Source organism: Pteropus medius, unplaced genomic scaffold (genome assembly GCF_902729225.1).
Source record: "Pteropus medius unplaced genomic scaffold, Ma_sr-lr_union100, whole genome shotgun sequence".
In the NCBI taxonomy this organism is placed as follows: domain Eukaryota; kingdom Metazoa; phylum Chordata; class Mammalia; order Chiroptera; family Pteropodidae; genus Pteropus; species Pteropus medius.
The window spans coordinates 4,862,772-4,888,406 of record NW_024355990.1 but is presented as its reverse complement, the minus strand read 5'-3'; the positions used below and the strand labels follow the sequence as shown (position 1 = coordinate 4,888,406).

The following is a 25,635-nucleotide window of genomic DNA, read 5'->3' as shown; positions in this document are numbered from 1 at the left end:
CGGGAGGCGCCCGCGCGGGGTCCTCTCTCGCGGCCGGCTCGGAGCGGGAGGCCTGAGTCGCGGGCCTGGGCTCCCCCGCGGGTTCCAGGCGGCTGAGGCGCGGCGCTATGGAGGAGCTTGATGGGGAGCCGACAGTCACTGTAAGGGGGCCCCAGAGAGTCTTGCTTGCCCTCGCGGTCCAAGGATTGAGTCAGCTTGTCACTGCAGGCTTGTCTGCGTCCCTGCCGCCCGCGAGGTGCCCCGCCCTCTTCTCTCAGCTCAATTGGCGCCGTCCGGAGGTCCCGTTAACTAGGGGCCGGTGCTCGAGTCGCCGTGGTCGCTGGGTTTCTGCTCCTCTGTATACTTCGAATACCTGGCCCCAAAGGCCTCGCTCCGTCCCTCTCCCTTGTCTTCTCGCCTTCCAACTTCCTTCGCTTTTCCTGTTGGGCGAATGCTCGAACGAGCGCGCCGGGACCAAGCGGAAGAATTGGGGCTTTTTTTCTTCTGGCTGAACCTGGCTTCTGCTTGTGCTATGCTTGCCCAAGGTTCACTAAACGTATCCTATCGGGAAACTATTTCTGTTTAAATTTATGGCCCTGTTGGCTTTCAGTTTTGTCTTGAGTTCTGAAGAGTATGTCACGTGTGACTGTCTATGACGTTTATAAAGAAATTAGTGTTTTTTAAATGCGAGATACTTACAGTTCCCCCTGCCTGGAATGCTCTTTTCTTCTCTCCATATTTTTCAAATACAAGCTCCAGCCTCTGTCTTCGAAAAGGCTTCCGTGACCTCCCTGACTAGCTCAAATATCTGCCCATTATAGTCTTGTTCTGCACCTCTTAACTCTTGGTAACCTATAAGCCTCGCTAACCTGCAAGTTTCCTGACCTTGTGTTTTTGCTTTTTAGAAAATTGACATGCCTACCGTTTTCAGCTAAAGCCATCAGATTGTAAAGCAGTATCTGATAAAACAAAAAACTGAAAATAGGGGTCATTTCAAAGCTAACTGGACAAAATGAAGCATAAGATCTTAAATAGCGATTAACGTGGGTTGTTAAACTCTGTAAAGCTTACTGCTCTAGAGTGTTAAATTTTAATGTGTAAAAATTTTAAATATTAAATATCAAGGGCTATGTCAGTGTTTGCCAGAAGAAAAATTAGAATATTAGAGTCACTGGAACTTTTTCAGACTTTCCTTCCTTCATTTATTTAAGAATCTTTGGGTGGGAGAACCTCTAGTACCCTGTGCTATCCAGGAGAGCCACTGCTTTGATATTCAGCCATGATCATGAGCTTGCATTTACAAATAGAATGAAGATGATCTCGGCTTCTTTTTATTCCCAGTAGTGATGGTTAACTTGTGATAATCCAGCTCTATGTTGGTGTTGGGGAGACCAGGTAGGAAACTGGTTGGCCTTGTGGGCACAGCCTCTCATAGGAGCAGTACTTTGGTTGAATTCCATAGCCTGGAGTTCGAACCTCAACTCTGCAGGTGCAAACTCAGTCATGTCTGTAGTTCACTGTCAGTCTGCATTTTGAGCTTACTCTAAACACTCTGAAGAGACTGATGAATGATCTTGAATACAATTAAGTCACCCTTTGGTGGTTGTGTTTGTCTTCACACAACTGGTTCCTATTGTCAGGGCACTTGAAGGCCAGTTAATAATTAGCAAATTCGAAGATATTTAAGTACAGATTCAAAGTAGGGAGTAGAATAATCTTGAGTAGTTTTTGTAGACTAGTGTTATTTTTTTGGTTCAGGGGCTCTTAAATGTAAGTTAGAGTTTTTGGGTTTTTCTGTTTGTTTTTTCTGTCAGATAAATACCTAAAAGTGGGATTGCTGGGTTATAGGACAGATGCATATTTAGCTAGAACAAACTGTCAATTCTCCAAAGTGGTTATACCATTTTTTTTTTTTTTACACTAGCAAAGTGTGAGAGTTCCAGTTGTTCCACATGCTCATTAACTCTTCCTGTGGTCAGTCTTTAATTTTAGCCATTTCCATTTCAGTGGGTATATAGTGGTACATTATTTTGATTTGTATTTCTCTAATGATGAAAGATATTGAGCATCTTTATATGCTTATATGTCGTTTCTATATCTTCTGCTGTGTGTTAAAATCTTCTGCCTGGTTTGTTACTGGGTTGTCTTTTATTAATGAATTATAAGAATTCTTTAGTCTGGATATCAAATGTGTTTTGCAGATATTTTCTCCCAGTCTTTGGCTTGCCTTTTCATTTTTGTAACAGTATCTTTTGAAGAGCAAAAGTTTTTAATTTTGATGAAGTCCAATTTATAAATTTTTCTTATGGCTTATGCTTTTTCTGTCTTACATAGTTGCTTAATTTAAGGTCAAAGATTTTTCTGTGCTTTTCAAGTTTATAGATTTTGCTCTACATTTATGTCTGTGACTAATTTTTAGTGAATTTTTGTCTATTGTGTGAGGTTCATTTTCACATATGGATACCCATTTGCTACAGTACTGTTGCGTATGCTCCCTGCTGGCCTGACCTCATCCATCAAGAGTCTGCTAAAACAGAACCTGATTTATAACACAGACCCTCTTGTATGCGTACCTCTGGCTTACCATATTTCCATTTTTCTTACTGTCTGTTTACTGGTCTTCCTCGGTAGACCACTAGCTTTTGGAGGGCAGAGACTGTAGTGTGCACTGTTCTGTACGTAGAGCCCAGCACAGAAAAAGGCTTAACAGACATTGCTTAGTTGTTGAATGACTACATTAGCCCTTGCTAAGAACTGAATGCACTTGTCTTGAGACAAGACTATTGCCCGCCAAATTTATTGTCTGCCAAAAATATTCATTGAGTGCCAACTTGGTGCTAAGGTCTCCTCTAGGCAGTGAATGAGAAACTTAGAGGCCTCTGCCTGTGTGAGCTTTCATCTATTTATGGGACATGTAATAACCATATAGGAGAATCATTTCAGGCACTGAGAAATGTTGGCTTGAATTAGACTGGTAGAAGTGGTAAGTGGTTGGATTCAGGCTTATTTGGGAGTAGAACAGGTTTTACTGGTAGGCAGGACATAGGTGGTGAGGGAAAGAAGAATCAAGGATTACTCCTAACAGTTGGGAAAGGCTTTGTCCCAGTGAGGGAGTGGAATGAGTTTTGAGGATGAGCATCAAGAGCTCTTTATTTTATTTTTTTTGATTCTTAATATTATGGTTATAGCTCTGGAGAGAAAAATTGAATATCACTATTAAAGAGATGGCACAGAGCTGTGGGATTTGATGTCCCTGTATTTAGTGAGTAACACACAGTTCAATTCCTTTATTTCACCTCTTTTTTTTCTAAACTACAGATCACTAAATTACAATGTAATAATTGAATAGGGCAGCAGTCCCTAACTTTTTTGGCACCAGGGATGGTGCTCCTATGAGATTCTAATGCCTAATGCTTGATCTGAGGTGGAGCTGAGGCAGTGGTGCTAGCGCTGGGGAGCGGCTGCAAATACAGATGAAGCTTTGCTGGCTCACCTGCTGCTCACCTCCTGCTGTGTGGCCCAGTTCCTAACAGGCCAGGGACCTGTACTGGTCCACAGCCCGGGAGTTGGGGACCCCTGGATTAGGGTGTAGCTTTCCTTTTTATCAACATTCAAGAAGCGGCAGGCTAAGTTTTAGGTGCCCAGCAAAGCCTACTTGCTCACTCAGGGTCTCATAGACTCAGCTGATCTCAAGCTGATCTCAGCTGTGTGAATAGATTAGCACTTAATAACTTTCATGACTGATGATTTCTAGGATTATACTTGCAAGTCAGTTGAAAGCAAAGCCTTTAGTAACAGTTTTTGTGCCTTTTTTTTTTTTTTTTTACTAGTTGATTCCAGGCATGAATTCCAAGAAGAAGCAAATGTGTTTTGATTGGGGTCCAGGGGAGATGCTGGTATGTGAAACCTCTTTCAACAAAAAAGGTAGTTATTATTTTTTTCTTCCAGATTATCTGTCTTGGTACATTTTGTTGTTGTTGTTTTCCTTTATTTTCTCAGATTTGGCTAGCTAAGGCATGATACAGTTGAACTTATGTATCATTTTCATTTTGGAAACTTTAGCTGTTTAAGATTTTCATTGATTTATGAGACCTGGCAGATATTGAGTCTAGGAAGAAAAATTACCAATAATCTTCTTGGTGTTAAAGGTTTCTTTGTAATATTTAAAAAACTTCAAGCTTTATCCCCCTCTTGTCCAGAGTGACTCACTTCCCTTCATAGCAGCCCCCTTATTGAGAAACTTTGCAGATCTTGTAGCCCTTACTTTTATGTTATTGTGAACTCGATTGAATTCTGTAGGCTATTGACACACAGCACAAATGAGCTAGAGAGTGAAATGACCTGTCCTTGGCTTTGTTCTCTTAAGCTCCATCAGGTATTGTACACAAAGTTTTTCCTTTTGATCTAGGCTCCCAATAGTAGCAAGATAAAGCTGAAATCTTAACATCTGATTTTGCTTTATCCTTTTCAAGAGAAGTATCAAGAAATGTTAAAGAGATTTTGACAGGTTCTTTATCCAAATGTGGAGGTTTTCCTCTTTTATAAGGAGCAGATTGAATTAATGAAAGTCTTATAATTTTGGTAAAATTATAATATGGTATGCAATTCACGTAATTTTTAAGCTATGTAGTTTTTCTTGATTTTATAGTTCCGAATTGTCCGTAATGTTGCTAAATATTTCAGATATGTTGGTATTGAAGCTCTTATGCTTGGCTGAGCTGTAGAACCTGCCAAAGGGGCAGTTGGTTAGAAGAGAAACTTCTCTATGTCCACATGGTGTGTTTTCATACTTAATAGGAAAGCTCAACATTTCTAGTTTGTCCTCTGTTGTTGAAAACAGTTTTTTTATTTGTTTTATATCTATTGAAATCACATTCAAAACAAGCCTTTGAACATCATCACAACTTATTTGAGAAACTATTATATAAGAAATTTCCACAAGTTGGTGGTTTATAGTTTATTGTAGAGCCTTTTCATCGCTGTTGCGAAATAGTTCAGTCCTTGATTCTTTGTTTTAGGGTAATGGCAATACAAAATTATATTTTAAAAAAATTTACTTTGAGTTTGTATAAAACTTTGGTGGAAGGTTTATCTTATTTATTGAGTTTTACATCGGCTAATAGTTTACTTTTTTCCCAATGTATTTCAATTGATGGAATTGAAGGTTCCAAAATAAGCTAGTGAGTTAAGTCTGAGAATAAACATTTATGTTTAATAATTCCTGTGTGAATAATTGATAAATCATAATTTGTATTTTTTTTAATGTATGAAATCATAGCAAAAAAAACGAAGCTGTTGTAATTACTCAATTAAAATTTTAGAGTGGGTTCTTTTATGAAAGTGATGGTGATGTTAAATTTTTTTTCCTGTTTTGTTTCAGGAAAATCAGAGATGGCGCCAGGGTGCCCCTTTATCTATTTCATTCGGAAGGATGTAGATGTTTACTCTCAAATCTTGAGAAAACTCTTTAATGAATCCCATGGAATCTTTGTGGGCCTCCAGAGAATTGAAGAAGAATTGACTGGAAAATCCAGAAAAGCTCAGTAAGTAGGCTGCCGATAGGTGCTGAAGTCCACAACTAAATTGTGAAAAGCCAAATGAAATGCATCCTTGTCCTTTTGCATGATGGGTGGGTCTCCTGGAGAAACAAGAGACTCCTGGTTCTACTTTGTGGCCTCTGTACTAGGCAGTGTGAGTGGTCAGATATAGAAATGTCTTACAGAGAATGTGCAGATGGGGTCAGTTGACTTGCTGGCTTGATGCTTGATAAGCTTTTCTTGTTTATAGGCCTACTCTTTACTCTCCAAAGAAGAAAATTTAGGCCAAATAAGCACCTGAGAGGTCCCACTATTGGGAGATGTTGAGATTAATATAAAAATGAGTTTTGTTTTTGAGGAATTATTCCTAAGGCTTTTTTTTGCGGGGGGGGAGGGCAAGAAACCAGAAAACTATTGTGCTATTTATAGACTAGGATTGTTTGAAGTGTTGTTCATGAGTTAACTGCATCAGTGTCAGGTACTTGTTAACTACAGATTTCTAGGCCCCACGTCATCATTAAAAATTTCTGGGAGTGCATCCTAAAATCTCCAGGTAAGTCTTAAGCACAAGGGAGTTGGAAAACACCTGTGTTAAGTTTTTTATCAGCATCTATTCATATGGTTAGGCATGAGCAGTGTTGATATTTGTATTGGAAAAAAACATTTTCCCTCCTCCTGTGTTTCTCATTTACACTCACAGTCACAGTATTAACATAGAGCACTTCTGACACCAGGTGTGTATGGTCTCTTCCCACCAAGCAATTCTGTGACACCAACTGGCTGTCCTACAGTTTAACTCAATTCCAACACTACCTCGTCACGTTCCACAGGTTAAGGGCTCAGTCCCATGAGACCGCCCAGCACATCAGATGCTAAAGGCTAGTGAGTCCCCAGGTAACCCACAACTTCTGTCCAACTTGGGTACAAATCAGAGGTTCCCACAACCCTCTCGGGTCTGATTTAACTTTCAAGAGGGGCTCACAAGACTCAGGGAAACACTTTAGGAGTTTATTGAAAGATATGATAAAGGATACAGATGAACAACCAGATGAAGAGATACATAGGGTAAGATCTGGGAGGATCTCGCCGACAGGAGTCCCTCCCCATGGAGTTGGGATGTGTCTCCCTCTTGACACGTAGATGTGTGTTTGCCCACCTGGAAGCTCTCTGAACCACATACTATTGGGATTTTATGGAGGCTTCCTCATGTAGGCATGATCATCATTTCCAGCCTTCTCCAGGGAATTGGGGGGCCAGGCTAAAATTTTAAGTTTCTAATCATGGCTTGGTTCTTTGTGGCGACCAGCCCCATCCAGGAACCACCCAGAATAACCTAATTAGGACAAAGGATGCTTCTAGTGCTCTAATCACTTAGGGATTTATTTACAAAGGTTTTAGGAGCCCTCCATCAGGGACTAGGATGAAGACCAGGTATGTATATCACTGTATTTCACTTTCTTGATAAATATTTTGCAAATGAACCATCTTCTGGAGAATACCCTAGTCAATGTGTGTGTGTGCAAGTGTGTGCGTGTGAGAGAGAGAAAGAGATATCACTTGTTTCAGAGGCTCAGGTTCAAAGTATTAGTGAGTCAGAGAAATCTGTTATCACTTCTAAGAAGAAAACATGTCAGAAGTCCTGTAATTCCCTGAAGATTGGGACCTGTCTTATTTCTGTGGGCCCTCTGTTCCTGTATCTCCTTGTGCATCTATCTATACAGCAGATGCTCTAAGATCTTTGCTGAATGACTAAATTAATGTGTGAATGTCCCAATGATGTTTTAATAACTCCCATTTTGTGCTTGGGAGCCAGCATATCACCTTGTTTTTGGCTGGGTGCATTATTTATCTCAGCCTAAACCTTGACTGAAAGGAACTACAGGTTGGTTGAGATGTGCAAATAGCTTCACCTTCTGCTGGTCCTGTTATTACCCATATGCAGATGTAGCTACTCTTCATTTTTAAATGGAGCCAACAGGTGGCCTATAGGTCTCTTCCTCTAGAACTAATGTTTTTCTTGCTGAAGATCTGCAACTTGATAACTAACAATCTGTTGTTTTCTAGCGGGTGAGTGTTCTGTCATTTCTCTTATTTTGGAGCTTTATTTTGAACTAATTTTCGACTTACAAAAAAGGTACAAAATAATTTCTGTGCATCGCACCCTCAGCTTCTCTAATGTTAATATCTTACATAACCATATTACTGTTACTTAAACCAAGAAACATAAACATTGATGTAATGTGATGAACTAAAGACTTTATTTGAATTTCACCAATTTTTCCACTAATGTTCTTTTTTATCTTCTGTAGCTAAATGGAGTTGCATTTAATTTTTGTCTCCTTAGTCACTTTCAAGACCTTAACATTTCTGACCAATTATTTTGGAGATCATCCCTCAATTTGGGTTTATCTAGTGTTTTCTTATGATTGGACAAAGGTTATGGTTTTTAGCAAGAATACCACAAGTGGTATGTGTCCTTCTCAGTACGTTATGTCAGGGGGTTCATGATGTTGATATTGTATTACTGATGAGATTGACCTTGATCACTTGGTTAATGTGGTTTTTCCTGGATTTCTCCAGCATAAAGTTAGTTTTTCCCTTTGTAACCGATAAATGTTCAGAGGAGAAACTTTAAGACTAAGCAAATTTTATTTGTCCTCAAATTTTCAACCATAATTTTAGAGTTCATCAGTGAGTCTCATATGCAGTAGTTAATATCAGTATGGACTTGATATTTATTTTATTCCAAGAGTCGTATTTTATTTTGTTGCTCAAGTTGTTCTAGGTTAGACCATTAGGAACGCCTTTAACTTGGCTTCTGTCTTTCAGCAAGCTCCTATTACCCGTTTTATCCTTATGTTACCACAAGATGTTCTAGGCTCATCTTGTTTGCCATTTTGTTTTTCGTAGATTGGTTCGAGTGAGTAAAAACTACCGATCAGTCATAAGAGCATGCATGGAGGAAATGCACCAGGTTGCGAGTAAGGATTTTATGTGTGTATGTGTGATAGTAACTGAAATATTTATCTGGTTATAACTGCTCCAAGGTAAATATGATTGACATTCTATTCAAAACTCTTACTTTCCTATCTTAATTTTTTGTCAATCATCTTGAGTATGTTTTTCAAGTTAGAATATATAGAGGTGACAGGTATGAGGCTAAAGGGCCAAATTAAGGATCTTTGAAAATTGCATTCCCAGTTCTTTGACCTTGGCGATTTAAAGTCACCATAACCACAAGAGCTACGTTATTCTCCGATGCCAGGTAGAGTCTTGTAAACCTGGTAGTCTCTGTGTTGTGTTGCAGTTGAAAGCGCTGCTGGTAACTTCAGGGTCTTGGTTTGAGAATCATAGATCTGCAACAAAAAAAGTATTTTTTAGAAAATCTATAGTGAAAATGGGTGGTCATTAGAAGAAATAAAGGCACAAGCTACAGAACCCGGTATGTGGAGTTATAACAGTAGACTAAAAGTTCCATTGCTCACTTAAAATGTTTTGTTTTGTTAGTTGCTGCTAAAGATCCAGTTGCTGCTAAAGATCCAGCCAGTGGCCACCAGTTCAGCAGCCAGGTAAGGGGACTGGCTGCCTTTGTGCTGGCATTGTTCCGTCTTTCTGTATCCTCAGCACCCACCTAGTGTAGCTTTGCAGTCACTTTTCTTGCAGAAGTTTCTCTTCTTTCCAGGTAGACAGGCAACTCCTTGGGATAGTAAGGATTGTCTTGAACTTCTCGATGCCCTTTCAAGGCCCAGCACATTGAAATGAGGATGTGCTTGATAAATACTTGCAAGAGTTTTCAGCTCTTATGGGAAATATAAATCCTAACCACGTTGTGTCACCGAGATAGAATGCTGGGCTTTTGGAACTACTCCTTAGTCTCATAAACTACTCAATTCATGAACTCAGCGTTTTTACTGAGCCACAAGTTCTACTCTAGTTGGAGCTAGAAGATGACTTTAAAGAATTTTCTTTCTCTGGTGGAATCTTGATATTGTTCAAATTCGGTAGTTGGGACTGACGCTCTGTCCCTGCAGTCGGCAAAGCATTTGTTTCCCTTATGAATAAGTTATTCTATATGCACAGAAGGATGGTAGGGAAGGAGGAATTGTGTTCCTAAAGGCAGAGTCTAGTCCTGATTTGTTTTGGGGTCTTATATTGGGTTTGCTTTTCCATACACTGTTTACTAAACTTCATTCCTTCAAATTACCAACCTCACAATTTTTACTGTATGTATTTCTTACAATGTTATTTACCGCATAATTTCCTAAAAATTGTCTCCTCCTTTATTACTCAAAGTCTTTTTCTAAACCATAATAATCATCAAGATCATGGGTGTGATAACCTAGTTACATTTTTCTAATGCACATTAACTAAGATGGCAGCCATTAAAATCAAAGTCTGCATCCCACTCCCTAAAATTCTCTCACTGGCTGCCCTGTAGAAAACCCCGCTATAAGAGTACTCAGTAAATGTTGAGTTAATGAATGACTGTCCTGTGATTCGAGCCCCACTTTGTTTCTTTGCTCTCAGGTCAACTCTCAGGAACGTTTTCAGTTAAAACTTTGTTTCTTCCTTCCTTAGGTCTCCATTTTGTCTGCAATGGAGCTCATTTGGAACCTTTGTGAGATTCTTTTTATTGAAGTAGCTCCAGGTGAGTACAGACTCTGTCACAACATCAGAGGTGTCCCCCGCCCTTTCCTCTCTGTCTTTCCTGTATGTGGTAATGTATTTTTTTTTTTTTTGGCCTAGAATGCTCTATCACTTTTCATCAATACATCTGTCAGAAAGCATTGCATGACAGCCAAAGAAGCCTGCCATTTTGTCAGATACAGCAAAAATAATTAATATGCCTTCTAGAAACCTAAAATGTTAGGCAGATGACCCTTGAAAAATACCACGAAGACAGATATTAAGCGAGTGTGTGAAGGGGTGCTCGTTGATATTTATCATGGACTGGTCAAGCTGCAGGACATTTTAGAGGAGCTAGGGGAGGGGCCTGGAATGGGTTCTTCCTCACAGCATGCAGAAGGAACACCGTACCAACATGTTAGTGTCAGACTTCCAGCTTCCAGAAGGTTAAGACAGTAAATTTCTGTTAAAAAAAAAAAAGTTTTAGGGGTGTGAGGAGGTATTAGGCAGTGGAAGGCAAAGTCACTTTGAGAATTCTATTACTAGTGATTCGGGTTGGGACAACACTGCCCATTAACTACCCACTTCTAATTATTTTGTTGCTCTTGAATGAAATTGGTCAGTACAGTATTCTGGCTTGAGTGGGTTCTCTGTGGAGGTACTACAGGCTTTTTTGTAGTCTTTTAATCTTTTTACTGTTTGCTGTTCATACACGAGTGTTAATAATCTCTGTGCAGTCATACTATTTGTTTATCCTCCTGTTAAAGTACTGAGCAACTTGAAATTAAGATTAGTCGTTTGTATGCCTGCCTCCTCCAGTAGATTTTGAGGACTATCACTCTTTTTATCATTGTTGCATACGAGCACCTAGTCAGTGCCAGTCCCTAAATGGCTGCTGGGTATTGTGTAGTCACGAAGAATCTGGAGGCGGCGGGAGTGGTGAGGTCTGGGTCTCACATCCAGCCCTTCCAGGAGTCAGGGAAAAGTGTCGCTGCCGGGCACAGAGGAAATGTTCCATGAAAGTCCATGTGCTAGTCCAGCCCTTTATTCAGGACCACATGAGTGCTCACTTAAGAGGGATGACGCACCTCTTACACAGCTTGCCTGCCCTACATTCTCTATCTGTACTATGAGAAAGGGAAAGTTTTTGTCCACGTAGCTGAGGTTTTTATGTGTGACAAGAGTCTCTCCTCTCAGCTGGCCCTCTCCTCCTCCACCTCCTTGACTGGGTCCGACTGCACGTGTGTGAGGTGGATAGTTTGTCGGCAGATGTTCTGGGCAGCGAGAATCCAAGCAAACACGAGAGCTTCTGGAACTTGGTAAGGACCCCATGCAGACCAGGCCTCCCTGCCATCCACTTCATATTCTCTTTGCCTCAGTGCTCACAGGCAGGCCTGAGGTTGCCGACGGAGCCTGCATGCACTTGGCCTGTCTCTTTGAGTCCGTGATTATGAGACTCTCCTAGATCATTTTTCCCCTGATCCACGGGGAGAGTTTAAAATTAAGCTATCATGTAAGAAAGGTGATGCTTTGTAGGTTTTCCAGTAAAAGGGGAAATTTGGTTTCTTTATGGATTATTATAACTTAGTAAAGCTGTTAAAAAGATTGATCCCCACGTCATTTTGGATGATTACTTGGGAAGTCATCATGTGTGTCGGGGTGTTTGTATATGTATTCTCTGCCTATGAAAGCAATATTTTTTTCCATTTTTCCTCTACTGACCTGCGACCCAGTTGGGAGGGAACAGGGAGGAGGTTGCTAGATGACCTAAATAATGGAAAGTTGATTAAACCTATAAAATAAGGAATTCAGATGAGGAGTTGTTGCCTTTGAAGCTATTCTGGGCCTTTGGTCCCAAAGATCTATGCAAGTAAAAGGGGAGAGTTTTGCTTAGGAAGTACTGGGCTCAGATTTTGAGGCTCATTCATTTACTGAGTATTTATTGAGTGCTACTATTTACAAGGCACTGGGGAAACAACCATGACCAAAGCAGGCAAAGGTTCTTGCCCTTATTTGCGGAGCTTATGTCCTGCATAGGAAGATAGGAAATACAGAAATAAGTAAAACGTGTAGCATGTCTAATAGTGAAATGCTTACGGAGAGAAATAAAGTGAGGGAGGGAATTGGGATTGTTAAAGTGAGGACAGTCAGGGAAGGCCTCACTCATAAGGTGACCGGTTGAGTAGAGACCTGGAGGAGGTGAGCTGGGGAGCTGGGCTGGACAGATGACGGGAGAAAGAGTATTCCAGACAGCAAGGCCTGTGTCCTAGAGACAGAGTGGGACGAGTAACAGCAAGGAGGCCTGTGAGCCAGGAGCAGTGTGAGCATGAGGGAGAGTTGGGGAGTTAAGGGCAGAGAGCCACAGGGCCAGATCTTAGAGGACCTCCTGGGCTGTCATACAGACTTTGGCTTTTAGAGAGGCAGTATAGCAGTGGTTAGAACATGGCCTGTGGTGCCAAACTGCCCGGGTTAGCGTCCCAGCTCTGTCTCTTACTAGCTGTGGGATCGTGAATGAGTTACTTTACAGCTTTTGGTTTCCTCATCTGTACGGTGGAGATAATAACACCCACTCATAAGGTTATAATGATTAAAGGACATAAATGTATATAAATTGATATAGTAAAGAGCTCCTGTCTTACACCTGAGTCAGAGGGGTGAGGGGGACATTGGGGAGTTGAGCAAAGGAGTGTAGTGATCCGACTAGGTGTTCAGAGGCTCTTCTGGCTGCTCTACTGACAACAGCAAGGGCAGAAGCAGAGGTACCAGTCCAGAGGCCACGGCAATATAAAGCAGGCAAAGACGGTGGTGACTTGGACAAGTGTAGGAGCTGAGCAGAGGAGATGGTGAGAATGAGTAGATTCTGGATGCAGTTAGAAGCTGTGATTGGTGGGATTTGCTAATGGATTGCAATTGGGCATGTGAGAAATGGGAGAATGTGGGAAGACGTGGTTGGTGAGGGAGGCAGCGGGGTGTTTCCTTTCGTTAACATGTTTCCTTAAAGATGTCTACGAGACCCAAGTGGAGACATTGACTGAGCAGTAGGATATACAAGTCGACTTCAGAGAAGGGAGTCCAGGCTAGGAGAAGAGATAGGGACTTGTCAGCACGTATACCCTTGTCTTTTTTGAGCGTGACTTAACAGTAAGAAAAAAATTTACTTTGTATATTTTACATACATACTTGTGTGAATATACCGTTGGTTCTCGTTATTCATGATAGTTATGTTCTGTAAAGTTACCTGGAACACTGAGTTAGCAATCACTGAACCATTGTTCTTAAGGTAAATACAGGGTTCCTTCGAGTCTCTGGTCACAACATTTTTGTTAGCTAATCAGTATGTAACCCTGTTTTATGTATATTTCTGTTTATAGACACCTTATTTCATATATATTGTTAATTCATTAACATTATACTCAGCCAACAGCACTGTAATGCATGCCTGAATGAAGCTTATTTAACACATACTTTTTTCCACATGGCACATCACAGCCTTCTTTGCACTTAGGGACACTGGACAGCACTCTAGCACTATGCTTGCGGGCCCAACAGAAAAGCACAAAAAAATGCAAAAACCTTGGCACTAAGTAAATTACCGAAAAGATACTTATTTAGTGTGAGAGCTGAGACAAGAAGGTAGAGCGCCACCTCAGCTGGGAATGTGCACATCAGGCGACTCAAATTTTTTGATCCTTCCACAAATAAATTTTAGCAAGTGAGCAAATTTACACATAGGGAACCTGTGAATAAAGAGGATTCACTGCGCTTATACCAAGTGTATGCATGTGTGCACGTACGTATGTACTTGAACTAAAACGTTTATGAACCAATACTTTATTCGATGCACTCTGAAATTTTCTATTTTTTATTTCATTTATTTACTTTTTAAAGTTGGTCACATCCTGTAATGGGTTACAATGTCAGTTTGAAAAGTGTGGTACAGGTTAAAACCAGCAGACTGGATGGGCTAGATTGCCTCTGGAGGAAAGGAACCATCACGCTTCCCCAAGGCTAGGAGGCCAAAGTGTGGATTGAGGGTCGCCTCCGGGCCTCCCATGAATGCTCATGTTCTCGGGTATGCCCCCAGGTGACCGTCTTGGTGCTGCAGGGCCGGCTGGATGAGGCCCGACAGATGCTCTCCAAGGAAGCTGATGCCAGCCCCACCTCTGCAGGCATGTGCCGAATCCTGGGGGACCTGATGAGGACAATGCCCGTTCTCAGCGTATGTGGGAGCAACCCTGCTCTACTGGGTCATGGGGAACAGGTTCGTTAAGCATAAGGGGCTTGTGTGGTGATGGCGTCTCACGGCATGTCTCCCCTTAGCCTGGTAACACGCAGACACTAACAGAGCTGGAGCTGAAGTGGCAGCACTGGCACGAGGAATGTGAGCGGCACCTGCAGGACAGCACGTTTGCCTCCAGTCCTCACCTGGAGTCTCTCTGCAAGGTCTGTGGGAAGCAAGTCCAGGTCGGGGTCCACGCTGGCTTCCTTTAGGGGCTGTGATGGCAGGAACTCGGTCCTCTTGAGCCAGGCTGCCCCCTCTCTGCTGGGAAGAAGAGAGCTTTCAGACCACTTGCTCTAGCTGAGATCAGGGGAGTCGTAGGGATTCCCCTGGAGCTAAGGGACAACATCTCTCTCCTCAGATCATGGTAGGAGATGAAGCTGCCTTATTGGAGCAGAAAGACCTTCTGAGTAACTGGTATCATTTTCTAGTGACCCGGCTCCTATACTCTCATCCCACAGTAAAACCCATTGATCTGCACTTCTATGCCCAGGTGAGTCTGAGCTCTGTGGTGTTGGAGGTGGGGAGCAGGAATCCTGGGCCTCTGCTCCCTGCTGGGTCATGTTCAGCATGTGGCCTCTTTGAGTTGAGCCTCCCTAGAGAATAGGGAGGGGCTTTCCTTGGGCCCTTTTTGAAGGACCCCATTGCCCTTCTCCAGAGTTCCCTACACAGCCCTGCCAGCCCCCTTGAATCTCCGCTTCCATCTGGGGATTGAGTGGGTCACCACCTTTCCACAGTCCAGCCTTGACCTGTTTCTGGGAGGTGAGAGCAGCCCAGAACCCCTGGACAACATCCTGATGGCGGCCTTTGAGTTTGACATCCACCAGGTGATCAAGGAGTGCAGGTAGGACCTGCTGTGCCAGCGCCATTCTGTCTTTAGGTGTGTGATTCAGTGGCATTAAGTACATTCAGTGTTGTGCAACCGTCACCACTGCCCTTTTCTAGAATGTTCTGCTCTTCCTTGCTGGTGTCTTAACCTGGTTTTCATAGACCTGCTTCCCTCCCCAGCCACATATAGATGGCTTATGGCTTCTTTCTGGACAAGCTTGGGGACTTTCATGAGCCTTGAAGGCTACCATTGCTTTTAACAATTTCCATTTCAGGGATGTTTACTTAAAATTTTATAAATGTTGTAAATATTTACTTAAAAGTATTCAAAACATTGCAGGGAATTACCTTGATATTTAAAATTCAGAAAAGGCCAGCCAGCCTATTTCTTAGAACTGATGGACATGCAGCCACCTTAAGAGACAGTACTTCTCAGCAGCCTCACTGATGAGCCAAGGGCTCCCACACTGTGGGGTCCGTTTAGAGCGGGGATTCTACACTAGCTCTCTCCTCAGAAGGGTATTTTAACATTGTGTTGCACCTTCAGCAAGATAGGAAAGGCAGTGTCAAATATAACGAATCAAAGGGATAGCTTTCCAGAAATTTCCATGCATAATAAGTCAAAGAGTTTACCCTTCTGTGCAGCCTGGACAAGTGGGTTGCAACAAAGACTCTCAGAAGGGAGAAAGTGGAAATGGCAGCAGATGGCCTTGCTCAAGTATCAGGTTCACTGTCTTTGACTGTCAGTCTTAGCAGATCTGTGCAATGGGAATGGTTCCCCTCCTGCTAGATTTGGAGGGGAAAAATGGGTTTTGTGTCTATTTTCTTCACAGACTTATGAAATATAGGAACGTCAGTTGGAGGTAGAAGATGACTTCCAGCAGCTGATGGCGGGTGTGGGGGCATTTGCGTGGAGGGATCAGCGAGAGTAACTTAAGGCGCACACGTCATTGTGTTGCTTTGTCAGTGTCTCTGCCTGTGTGAGAAATAACAGGCATTCCTAAACCTACTCTCCGTTACAGCAGTGGGTTATTTCCACTGGGGCTTCCTTCATGACCCACAGCTGGATTTTTAGCAACAAAACATGTGAGCAGAACAGAGAGGAAAGATAATAAAAAGGGAAAGCATCCTGTTCTTTTCAGTGACAGTAGAAGAAAAGTGCCAATGGAGGAGTGGCTTTCACAAATGTCAGACATTGGCATCACCCTCACTCCCGTCACACAGAAGGGAAGGGTCAGGCTCACAGCCCCCTGGTCTAGGCATCCGCCCAGGCAGCAGGAGAGGGCCGAGGCACTTCTGTTAGCTGTAAGCCTTAGAGCTTGGGCTTTTCTGATCAGGAAACTACTTCCTACTCCATTCTGAAAGGGGTGCTGAAAAGCAAGTCCCAGGACATCATCCCAGGAATTGGAAGGAGGATTGATTTGGGGTCTTGTGAGCACTGGGTTTCTTGTGGCTTGTACGGGTTAGACCCAAGCTTGGTTCCCAGGGGAGCAGAGCACTTCTTTCTGGAGCTGGGTCAGTGGGCTGATGGTAGAGGGAAGCCTCGCTGCCGTGGGTATGATGTCAGCTGGGTTCATGACTACCCTGTGAAAGGGGGAAAAAGAGGAACCTTTTCTAGAGGCGATAAGGGGAGGTCAACTCTGCCAGACCGGAAGGGGCAGAGTGGGCAGTGAGGGATCCTGGAGCAGACGTAAAGGCCTGTGGAGGCCATAGTTCATCAGCCTGTTGAAAGACCACGTTTGCCTGCTATTCCCACAGACGAAAGTAGAAGTCTGGGATTCATTTCCTCCCCTGTGGCCTGTAGCTTCCTCTAAAAGCCAGTTCCTTTCTCTCTGGCAAAAGGAAACAGAGCTAGCACGCACTTCATGCGGGGCTAGGTAAGATGGCAGCTTCCTGGTGCCCTTAAAGTCTTCCAGAGAGGCTGAACCCAAAGGAAATAGGTCTTTCTTCAAAAACTAAGAAGTCCAGTTTAATGTGTGCCTAATCCAGAATCTTCTTGCCAGAACATTGGCCTACTTCGTAACCTTGGCTGCAGGGTGTAGCAGTGCGTGCTGACCCTTACGCCCTGTTTACAGAAGGTCCACAGCGGCCACAGTTGGGCTAAGCAGAAGGAGGGACAAACAGTGGTTGCTCCAGAGCCACTAAAAAGCAAGATACAGGGGTTGAGGCGAGGGGGTGACAGCATCCCCAGCGCAGGACAGACACTCTGATGGAGGGTTAGAGTTGTTTCCCCTGGGCCTGGCCTTCACTGGGGCTGGTCTCCCTGGCTCCAGAGATCTCTCTGTCCCAGCAGAGGCCTCTCCAGAGCTGTTAATTAGGCCTTCCTCAAACATCTTTGAATGACAAGGCTGTTCCGTACTGTGGAGAGGCTACTCTCAGAATTCTCCATTATTTGTGAAAATCCAAAATCTGTGTGTTCAGCTTGCCCAATCTTCCAGGAGCCCAGGTGGCCATGTTCAGCACTCTGTCCAGTCTCGGTCCCTTGAGCTGTGTCATTAGATCTCCACCTTCAGTGGTCGCTGCCCTGCAGCCTTGGAGGCTGGTGTGTCCCTTTGGGGAGACACCCATGGGCTATACACACTGGACCATGCTGCGGCTCCCTCTCCTCTGGAGTCTTCCACAGCCACCTTGCCAGCTGTTTCACCATAACCATAACCAGATGTGTGGGTAACAGCAGCTGTTCTGGAGGCTGAGGTGTCATTACCCCTCACCCAGAATACTCCCATCTTTTTTTTTTTAAGTGCAACTCATTCAACGTTCATTGTGCATTTGTTATATGCCACACACTGTACCAATTTTTAAGATTATAGCAGTTTTCTTTGTGGGGAATTTACAAACTAGACCAGATGTTATGGGACTCTTTAAGAGAGGACCCTATATTAGATTAAAAAGTCAGGAAAAGCTTCTTGAAGGAGGTTACAGTTAAGTTGAGTTCTGAAAAGTTCAGTGAAACACTGAACTTTTCAGGCAGAGAGAAAAGCATTGGGAAAGGCACAGGCAGGAAGGACATAGGCCTGTTACCTGCTTAAGGAACTGCAAGTGTATCTTTAGAACCAAAGGCTAAGGTGGGAGGTGGGTTGAAGTATTGATAGGTAGGAAAGGATTCAGATTATCGAGGATCAAATATACTATTCCTACTAGTTTTTATCACAGTGGAAAGCCACTGAGGATTTGCAGTGCCATGAAATTTGTATTTGAGGAAGAGCAGTCTGAAGAGAATGGAGGACAGCAAGGCTGGTAGCCGGGAGGCAAGGCCTAAGGCCTAAGGCCGCTACACTCATCTGTGTGGAAAGCGGTGATGGTAACAGTTAACACTCAGGCTAAGAGCTTTTATGGATTATTTCATTTTATTTTGCAAGAAACCTTTGAGGTAGGTGCTGTTATTTCATGCCTGTCTTACAGATGAGGAAAGCGAAGCCTGGTAAAGTCACACTGCCAGCTAACAAGGGGCACTGGACCCAAAGCCTTTTGCCAAAGTCCATACTGTTTTCTGAGCTCTTAAGTACTAACCAGTCTATCAAGAAGCCCTCCGTTTCAGAACACATCTCACAGCTAGCTACTTCTCGCTCCCTCCACAGCTCCCTCCCTGGCCCAGCCGCCATTGTTGTTAGTCTGAATTGTCTTTCAGAGGTGGCTCCTCTCTGGCTTCCCCTCTGTCACGTGTCTCTATATTGTCCATCCTCAAAGAAAAGCCCAAGTAATCTTTTAACTCTTAAACCAGGTCACTCTCCTACTTACCGTCCCGATGGCTTCCCATCACAAGGCCCTAAGTGAGCTGGCCTCTGCCTAGCTCAAGGTTTGAGTCACATGGGCTTCATTCTGAAATGGGAATAAGACAAGCTTGCTTTCCATCTCAGAGCCTTTACACTGGCTGTTTCCTCTCTTTTAGAAATGCTCCTTCCCCTGTCTTCCTACGGTGGGTTCCTTAGCTTTCAGCTCTCTGTTTAAATAACCACTCCCTTTGACTTCCTATCTAGAACTCATCCTTGGAGGGGTGGGGGTATGTGTGTATCAGTATATGTGAGGAGGCAACTTGTTTTTATATCTCAGTTTACACTTTCTCACCTTTATATATTTTATTCCTTAAGACCGATTTTTTCTGATTTAATCTTATTTTTGAAATTTTTATGACGTCAATCTCTGAAGATACCTTCATAGTCTCAAAGCACTATGCTGATGATCATAATTCCTCCACTTTGACAATGAAGCGGGAGTTCAAAGAAATGAACTGGCCAGTCACTGAGTAGCAGGACTGGGTTTGAACCCATCTCCATCGCTTTTCCCATGGACAAGCATGTCCATGGTTGGTAAGCAGTTTAGTAAGTGACTAGTTAGTTCTGCGTTAACTTCAAGCTCAGACTTAACGGATTTTTATATTTATAGAGCACTATCCAAAGAAACCCTTTAAAAGCAATTTATATCTATTTTTCCATTATTTTCTTAAAACATTCCAGGTAGGCAGCGGGTAAAATTCCTTTCATTTTATAGGTGAAGGGGACACAGAGGTAAGTGACTGAAACAGTAGTCTTGAGTTCCAGTGGTAGGTAATACTTTGTCCATTAAACCACTGTCTAGTTAACTAAAACCAATATTCAGTTAAACTACTGATACACAAAGGACCTGTGATGAAATTAGAACAGTGAAGAGCAACAACATCCACTGAGTCGGGGTTCGTTTAGGGGGCTGTCATAGAGAGAGCGTATATATTGGGACTCTCGTCTAAAACGGATAGGGTCAAGAATGACACAGCCGAATGATGAAATTCTGAAAGCCATGGCGGAAGGGCAACCTGAACCAAGGAAGCACACTTGAAAAATTTGAGCACGATAGTACTTTGTATAGCACATGATGAATTTATAGGACTTAGTATTATTTGAGGATAGTAGTTAGAAATACAGGTGTTTTTAAAAATTGGCATAGATAATACTTTGTTAGAGGTATAGATATTAATAAAGTTGAGATATATCTAATCTTAAAAATGAATGTTAGGGAGGCCAACACGATGTTTCATCATAATGGAATACTGGAACAGATGGAGTGTCTGGGTACCCATATCCTTAAGATCAAGGCAGAAATTTTAAACATTCAATAATTCATTGTGAACCATCCTCACCCTTTTCATATCCCGAAAGCATAATTTTTTACATTATTGTATAATTATACCTGGAACCTGCCTTAATAGTCTGCTCTATCCACTTGGGGTTGATTTTGCCTTATAGAAAGCAACCATTAAAGTTTCTTTTCCCTCTCCCAAAATTAAAAAAAAAATAGTCAAGCATTATATACAGACAGAAGGGCCGATACCAAGTAACAGATGAAAACTATAACTCAAAATGGTGCATGCTCACTAACTGCATTGGTATACACCACACAGGATGATGCTAGAGACTTTACAATTGGTTGTCAAACCGAGGTCTCCAGTACTTAATCACACCTTTAGAGGGCCCTAGAAACCTTCATTTTTAAATGTGGCCCAGATGATTCTCGGTTTTGATTAAAAGCGCGGTTTGGAGAATGGCTTTTAACCTTCATTCTGTGTCACATTACGTATACAGTAAAATTATAAATCATGTAATTGAAAAAAAAATATCTTTATGCAAACTATTAATAGATACCTAAACACAAGATGGCTATTTTCCCCTTTTGGGTCCCCGTCGGGGAATCAAACCCCACAAGATGGTTTTTAAAATGAAATCACACGTAAGTAGTTATATTCATAAAGTACACTAAACAAAAGCTATAGAATGAGAAACATCAACAGCAGATCCAAATGAAGATATTCCTCGGAATTCTATGTTTCATCAAGCATCAGAAAACACCAGTCTTTTTAGTTCTGTTCTTGTACGTTTTTCCGTGTCCACATTCTTTGGTTGGACCCTTGGGTTTTCTCTCACTATATGACATTCCCCGTAGATAATGTATCATTGGCTGCTACTTTGGGGGTCGAATGTCCTTCTGGGTGTCCCTTGTTAGTCCTCACATAGCATGGAGAAACTTCTGTGCTTCCAGATTCTGGCTCGTTGCCGTCCCATCCTTTTTAAGCAGAGGATGTGTGGGGTTCCTGCTTATGTGGGCCATGGCTTCTCACCCTGACTTTCCTTCTTGCCTTGGTGTCTGAACCGACAGCATCGCCCTAAGCAACTGGTGGTTTGTGGCCCATCTGACAGACCTGCTGGATCACTGCAAACTTCTCCAGTCGCACAACCTCTAGTAAGTGTGTGTGGCACCCCGACCCTTTTCTTGCTACCACCCAGGCCCTCTAGGGTGGCGTGCACTGAAAGCCTAGCAGGGAGGTTGGGCTGCAGAGGGGGACCCTGAACGGAGCAGGCCAGGAGTCTGGGTTTCATGTTAAGTTTTATTCCAGCTTTGGATCCAACATGAGAGAGTTCCTCCTGCTGGAATATGCCTCAGGGCTGTTTGCTCATCACAGGTAGGAAAGCCCCAAGGGGCGACGGCGGGGTGCTCTTCAGAATGCGGGTGCCATCGCAGCTTGGACGTAGACTATTCTCACTCCTGTTTGGTTCCCTGAAGGCCACAGGGGTCCTGGGAGGGGCCGTCTGAGGGTGCCTGAGCCCTAGCGCAGCACCCGGGCTCGTCAGGCCCTCACACCTGTTCTTGGACCTTTGCAGCCTGTGGCAGCTGGGAGTGGATTACTTTGACTATTGCCCCGAACTGGGCCGAGTTTCCTTGGAGCTGCACATTGAGCGGATCCCTCTGAGCACCGAGCAGAAAGCCCTCAAGGTGCTGCGGATTTGCGAGCAACGGCAAATGACTGAGCAAGGTGAGTTGGCCCTCTCAGCACACCCTTTGTGTTCATGCCATGCCAGCCACACTGGAGAGAGGCCGGGCAGTGGATGCCAATAAAGAAGCAAATAAAAACAGGAAAGTTACTGGGGTGGACAAAGAGCTAGGGATCTCTTGGGTCCTAGAAGCAAGCAGTTGAGCATGTTGCCTTTTAAAAAGGTTCCTGACCCACTTTTTCTCTCACACTCCAAGAAGTCAGGGCTGGGGTCAGCTGTGAGTTTACCTGTCCCAGTGGGTTGCTGTTGCTAGCTCGGGCTGACTAGGGAAGTAGGACTGGAGGTGGCTCAGGAAGAGCACAGGGAAGAAACAGTGATGAAGTTTGCCCTTTTTCTTCTCCCCTCACTGCTGAGTGATAAAAACCTAAGTTATTCTTCCCAGAGGCACTCGCATAGAGCGTTCAAGACCCAAAGAACAGTAGGATCCTGGGCACCTCGACAGATAATGGAGGAGCTGACCCATGGAGAGCAATAAAAATCTTACTGCCACCCCTGAAATCAAACCTGCTCACAAAGCCCATCCCGTCAGGGTGGGTCACACTGTTCACAGAGCCAGGAGACAATTTATAAATCCCCGAGTTGAGTTTCCTGTTCTGCTGACCAAGCTGTAATTGGAGCCTATGGGGGAGTCTGTGGAAGGCTGAGCGGCAGGAAGGCCACTTCCAGTGGGGAGGTGGGACTGGAGTGATTTGTAAGGTGAAAGGTTTGCCTCTTCTCTTTCCCAAAGTTCGCAGCATTTGTAAGATCTTAGCCATGAAAGCTATCCGCAACAATCGCCTGGGCTCTGCCCTGTCTTGGAGCATTCGAGCCAAAGATGCCGCCTTTGCCACTCTGGTGTCAGACAGGTGGGTTCAGCCAGCGTTGGCTTCCTCGGGGCTGTCTGGGAGGTTGGGAGGCTGAAGACGGGGGCCTGGGCCTGCTCTGATCGCCGGGCCGGGCCTTGCAGGTTCCTCAGGGACTACAGCGAGCGAGGGTGCTTCTCTGATTTGGATCTCATTGACAACCTGGGGCCAGCCATGATGCTTAGCGACCGACTGACATTCCTGGGTGAGTCTGTCTGGGCTCTGTCCCTGGACTTTTGGCACAAATAGACAGTTGTAGAGTTTGGAGGGACCGCTCTCTACTTCCCCAGTGTTTCCTTTCTGTTAAGCCCAAACTCCAAGCCACACAGAATCCTGTGTGCCAGACTCTGCCAAGCATATTTTTCAGTAACATTTTATTTTCCAGTCATTTCCAACTTAAGTCGTGAAAGTAGAACAAGGAATAAGGAGCTCCCATATATACTTTACCCAGATTTACCCATTGTTCATATTTTGCCTCATTTGTTATACCATTCTCTCATTCAATCAGGTTTTTGGGGAAGTTTGAAAGTAAGTTGGAAACATTGTTCTCCTTTCTCCATAAATAGTTGAGCATGTGTTTCCCAAGAACATTCTCTTATATAAGCACTTTGATAAAAATCTGAAGATTCATTGCTGATACAGTACTCTCATCTAATCCACAGTCCACATCTGATTACACCAGTTGTCCTAGTAATGTCTTTCTATCTTGTGCAGGTTCACAAATTTAGTTGTGTCTCTTTAAGTGTCTCTTTCTTGGTGCTTCTTAACCTTGACATTTTGCAGTTCAGCTCTCTTTTGTAATGTCAATTTGGGTTTATTTGATGCTTCCTCATGATCATATTTAGATTGTTTGAGGCAGGAACACTACTGAGGTGATGTTTTCAGTGCTGTGTCCCCTTGTTGTGGAGTTCGCTTTGATCATTTGATTAAAGTGGCATCTTCCAGGGGTTTCCTGTGTAGCACTGACTTTCCTTTTGATAATTTGTGGAAATATTTTGGGATTATTTAAGTGTCTTTTTCCTCATCAAACTTTCACCTGCTAGTTTTGATTACTGGTGATTTTGTCATTCCTTGTTTTAGTTCATTCTACCATATGGAAGGCTTTCCCTTTGTCCCGTTTCTTCTTTCATTTACATCAGTAATGTACTCATTACTTATACACCATGGCTCTTGTTTATTTTGATGCTTACATTCTCCCGGGTTTGGATCGTTAGAGCCCCTTCAAAGCACGTTTCGAATCCTTTTGGTCTCAATGGTCCATGAGCTTGGAGACAGCTCTGGAAGAATCTCCCTGCTCTGGGGAATGGCTGTCTGGGATCAGACTTCTCTTGTTTAGGGCCTGAGGTGACCTAGTGTTCTTTTCTAGGAAAGTACCGCGAGTTCCATCGATTATACGGGGAGAAGCGTTTTGTTGATGGTGCTTCTCTTCTCCTGTCACTGATGACTTCTCAGATTGCCCCACGGTCTTTCTGGATGACACTCCTAACAGATGCCCTACCCCTTTTGGAACAGAAACAGGTTGAGTCTACAATGATTTTCTTCTCTGCTTTTATTGTCCTTGAAGGTACTTCATTCTGTAGCTGTTGCAGATGCGTATACATCCATCATCTCCCAAGCGGGTCTCTGCATGTGTGCGCATATCACTCATAGCACCTACTCTGGAAATCTAACATCCACACAAGAAAAACTACTTAATTTGAAACGAGGCACTTGTCTACTGACCATACCCAGCCCAAGGCTGGGATTGAGAATAGGGGTGCTCTGCCCTCCCAGGGCATGCAAGGAAGGCTGTCTCTGACCTTGGGCCTGGGCTCAACAGTGCAGGCCTTAGCTGGGGAGCAGCTAAGTGAAGCAGCCTCTCTCCCCTAGGTGATTTTTTCTGCAGAGCAAACATACGAGCTGATGAGATGTCTGGAGGACTTGACCTCAGGAAGGCCAGTGCACGGAGAGCCTGATGCCCAGCAACTCCAGGTCATTTGGTTTTCTGGGTTGGTTCCGCAGTGGATAAAGGGCTCCATCTATCTCGGGCTCCCCCCACCTCCCTCCACAAACACTGGTCCCTTACAAACTCATGTGCCTCTTAAATTACCTCTTAACCTATAACTGCCACATAACTTTTTTTTAGGAGAAAACAAGGTGATTCTAGAGTTCTGGTCTCTATATTTTCCTTTCCTGTCAATCAGTTGCAGAGGTTCTTTGCATGCAACTCTCTTACATTGAGAACTTGCTGGAAGCTACTACTGAATGTTAAGTGCCCATCTGCCTTTGGATTAGATAGAGCCTTTGGGAGCTTTAAAGGAGGATCCCTTCCTGCTGTGCCTCATGCTGGCTCTCTCTGCTTTCAGGATGATGACATAGAGACCACCAAGGTGGAAATGTTGAGACTTGCTCTGGCACGGAATCTTGCTCGGGCAATTATAAAAGAAGGCTCGTTGAAAGGTTCCTGAGGCTGAGAGCTGCTCCAGCACGGTATTTTTGTATGGCAATGTATATAAATTTTTAAAAGAATAAATATTTTCTTTTGCAAATATGAGGCAAGTTCTTATGGTTCAGTTAGGGAGTTTTTATCTACCTCCTGAGGTAAAAATTAAGAAAATACTTGTTTTCTTTGACATGGAACTGACTTCCCTGTCTCCTTAGAGAAAAAACACCCCTCCCCACAAAATCATGGTGAGTGCAGTGCCCTCCTGCCTGTAATTAGAAACTTGGACAGGAGCCTTCAGTGGTTTACTTGTGCTTCTGAA

The 25,635-nt window shown here is 43.5% G+C and overlaps 1 protein-coding gene across 1 annotated transcript; it reads left to right on the top strand.

Annotated features, from left to right (window-relative positions):
- On the top strand, positions 1–25,424 carry NUP85 (nucleoporin 85). Its single transcript, XM_039859713.1, has 19 exons — positions 1–140; positions 3,810–3,903; positions 5,360–5,522; positions 8,427–8,497; positions 9,024–9,085; positions 10,095–10,164; positions 11,340–11,461; positions 14,227–14,361; positions 14,463–14,585; positions 14,783–14,914; positions 15,159–15,265; positions 21,376–21,459; positions 21,614–21,679; positions 21,879–22,030; positions 22,777–22,894; positions 22,996–23,096; positions 24,258–24,409; positions 24,761–24,862; positions 25,237–25,424. The coding sequence occupies exons 1-19, from the start codon at positions 108–110 to the stop codon at positions 25,336–25,338; spliced, it is 1,989 nt and encodes a 662-aa protein (XP_039715647.1). The 5' UTR covers positions 1–107; the 3' UTR covers positions 25,339–25,424.
- The last annotated feature ends 211 nt before the right edge of the window (positions 25,425–25,635 follow it).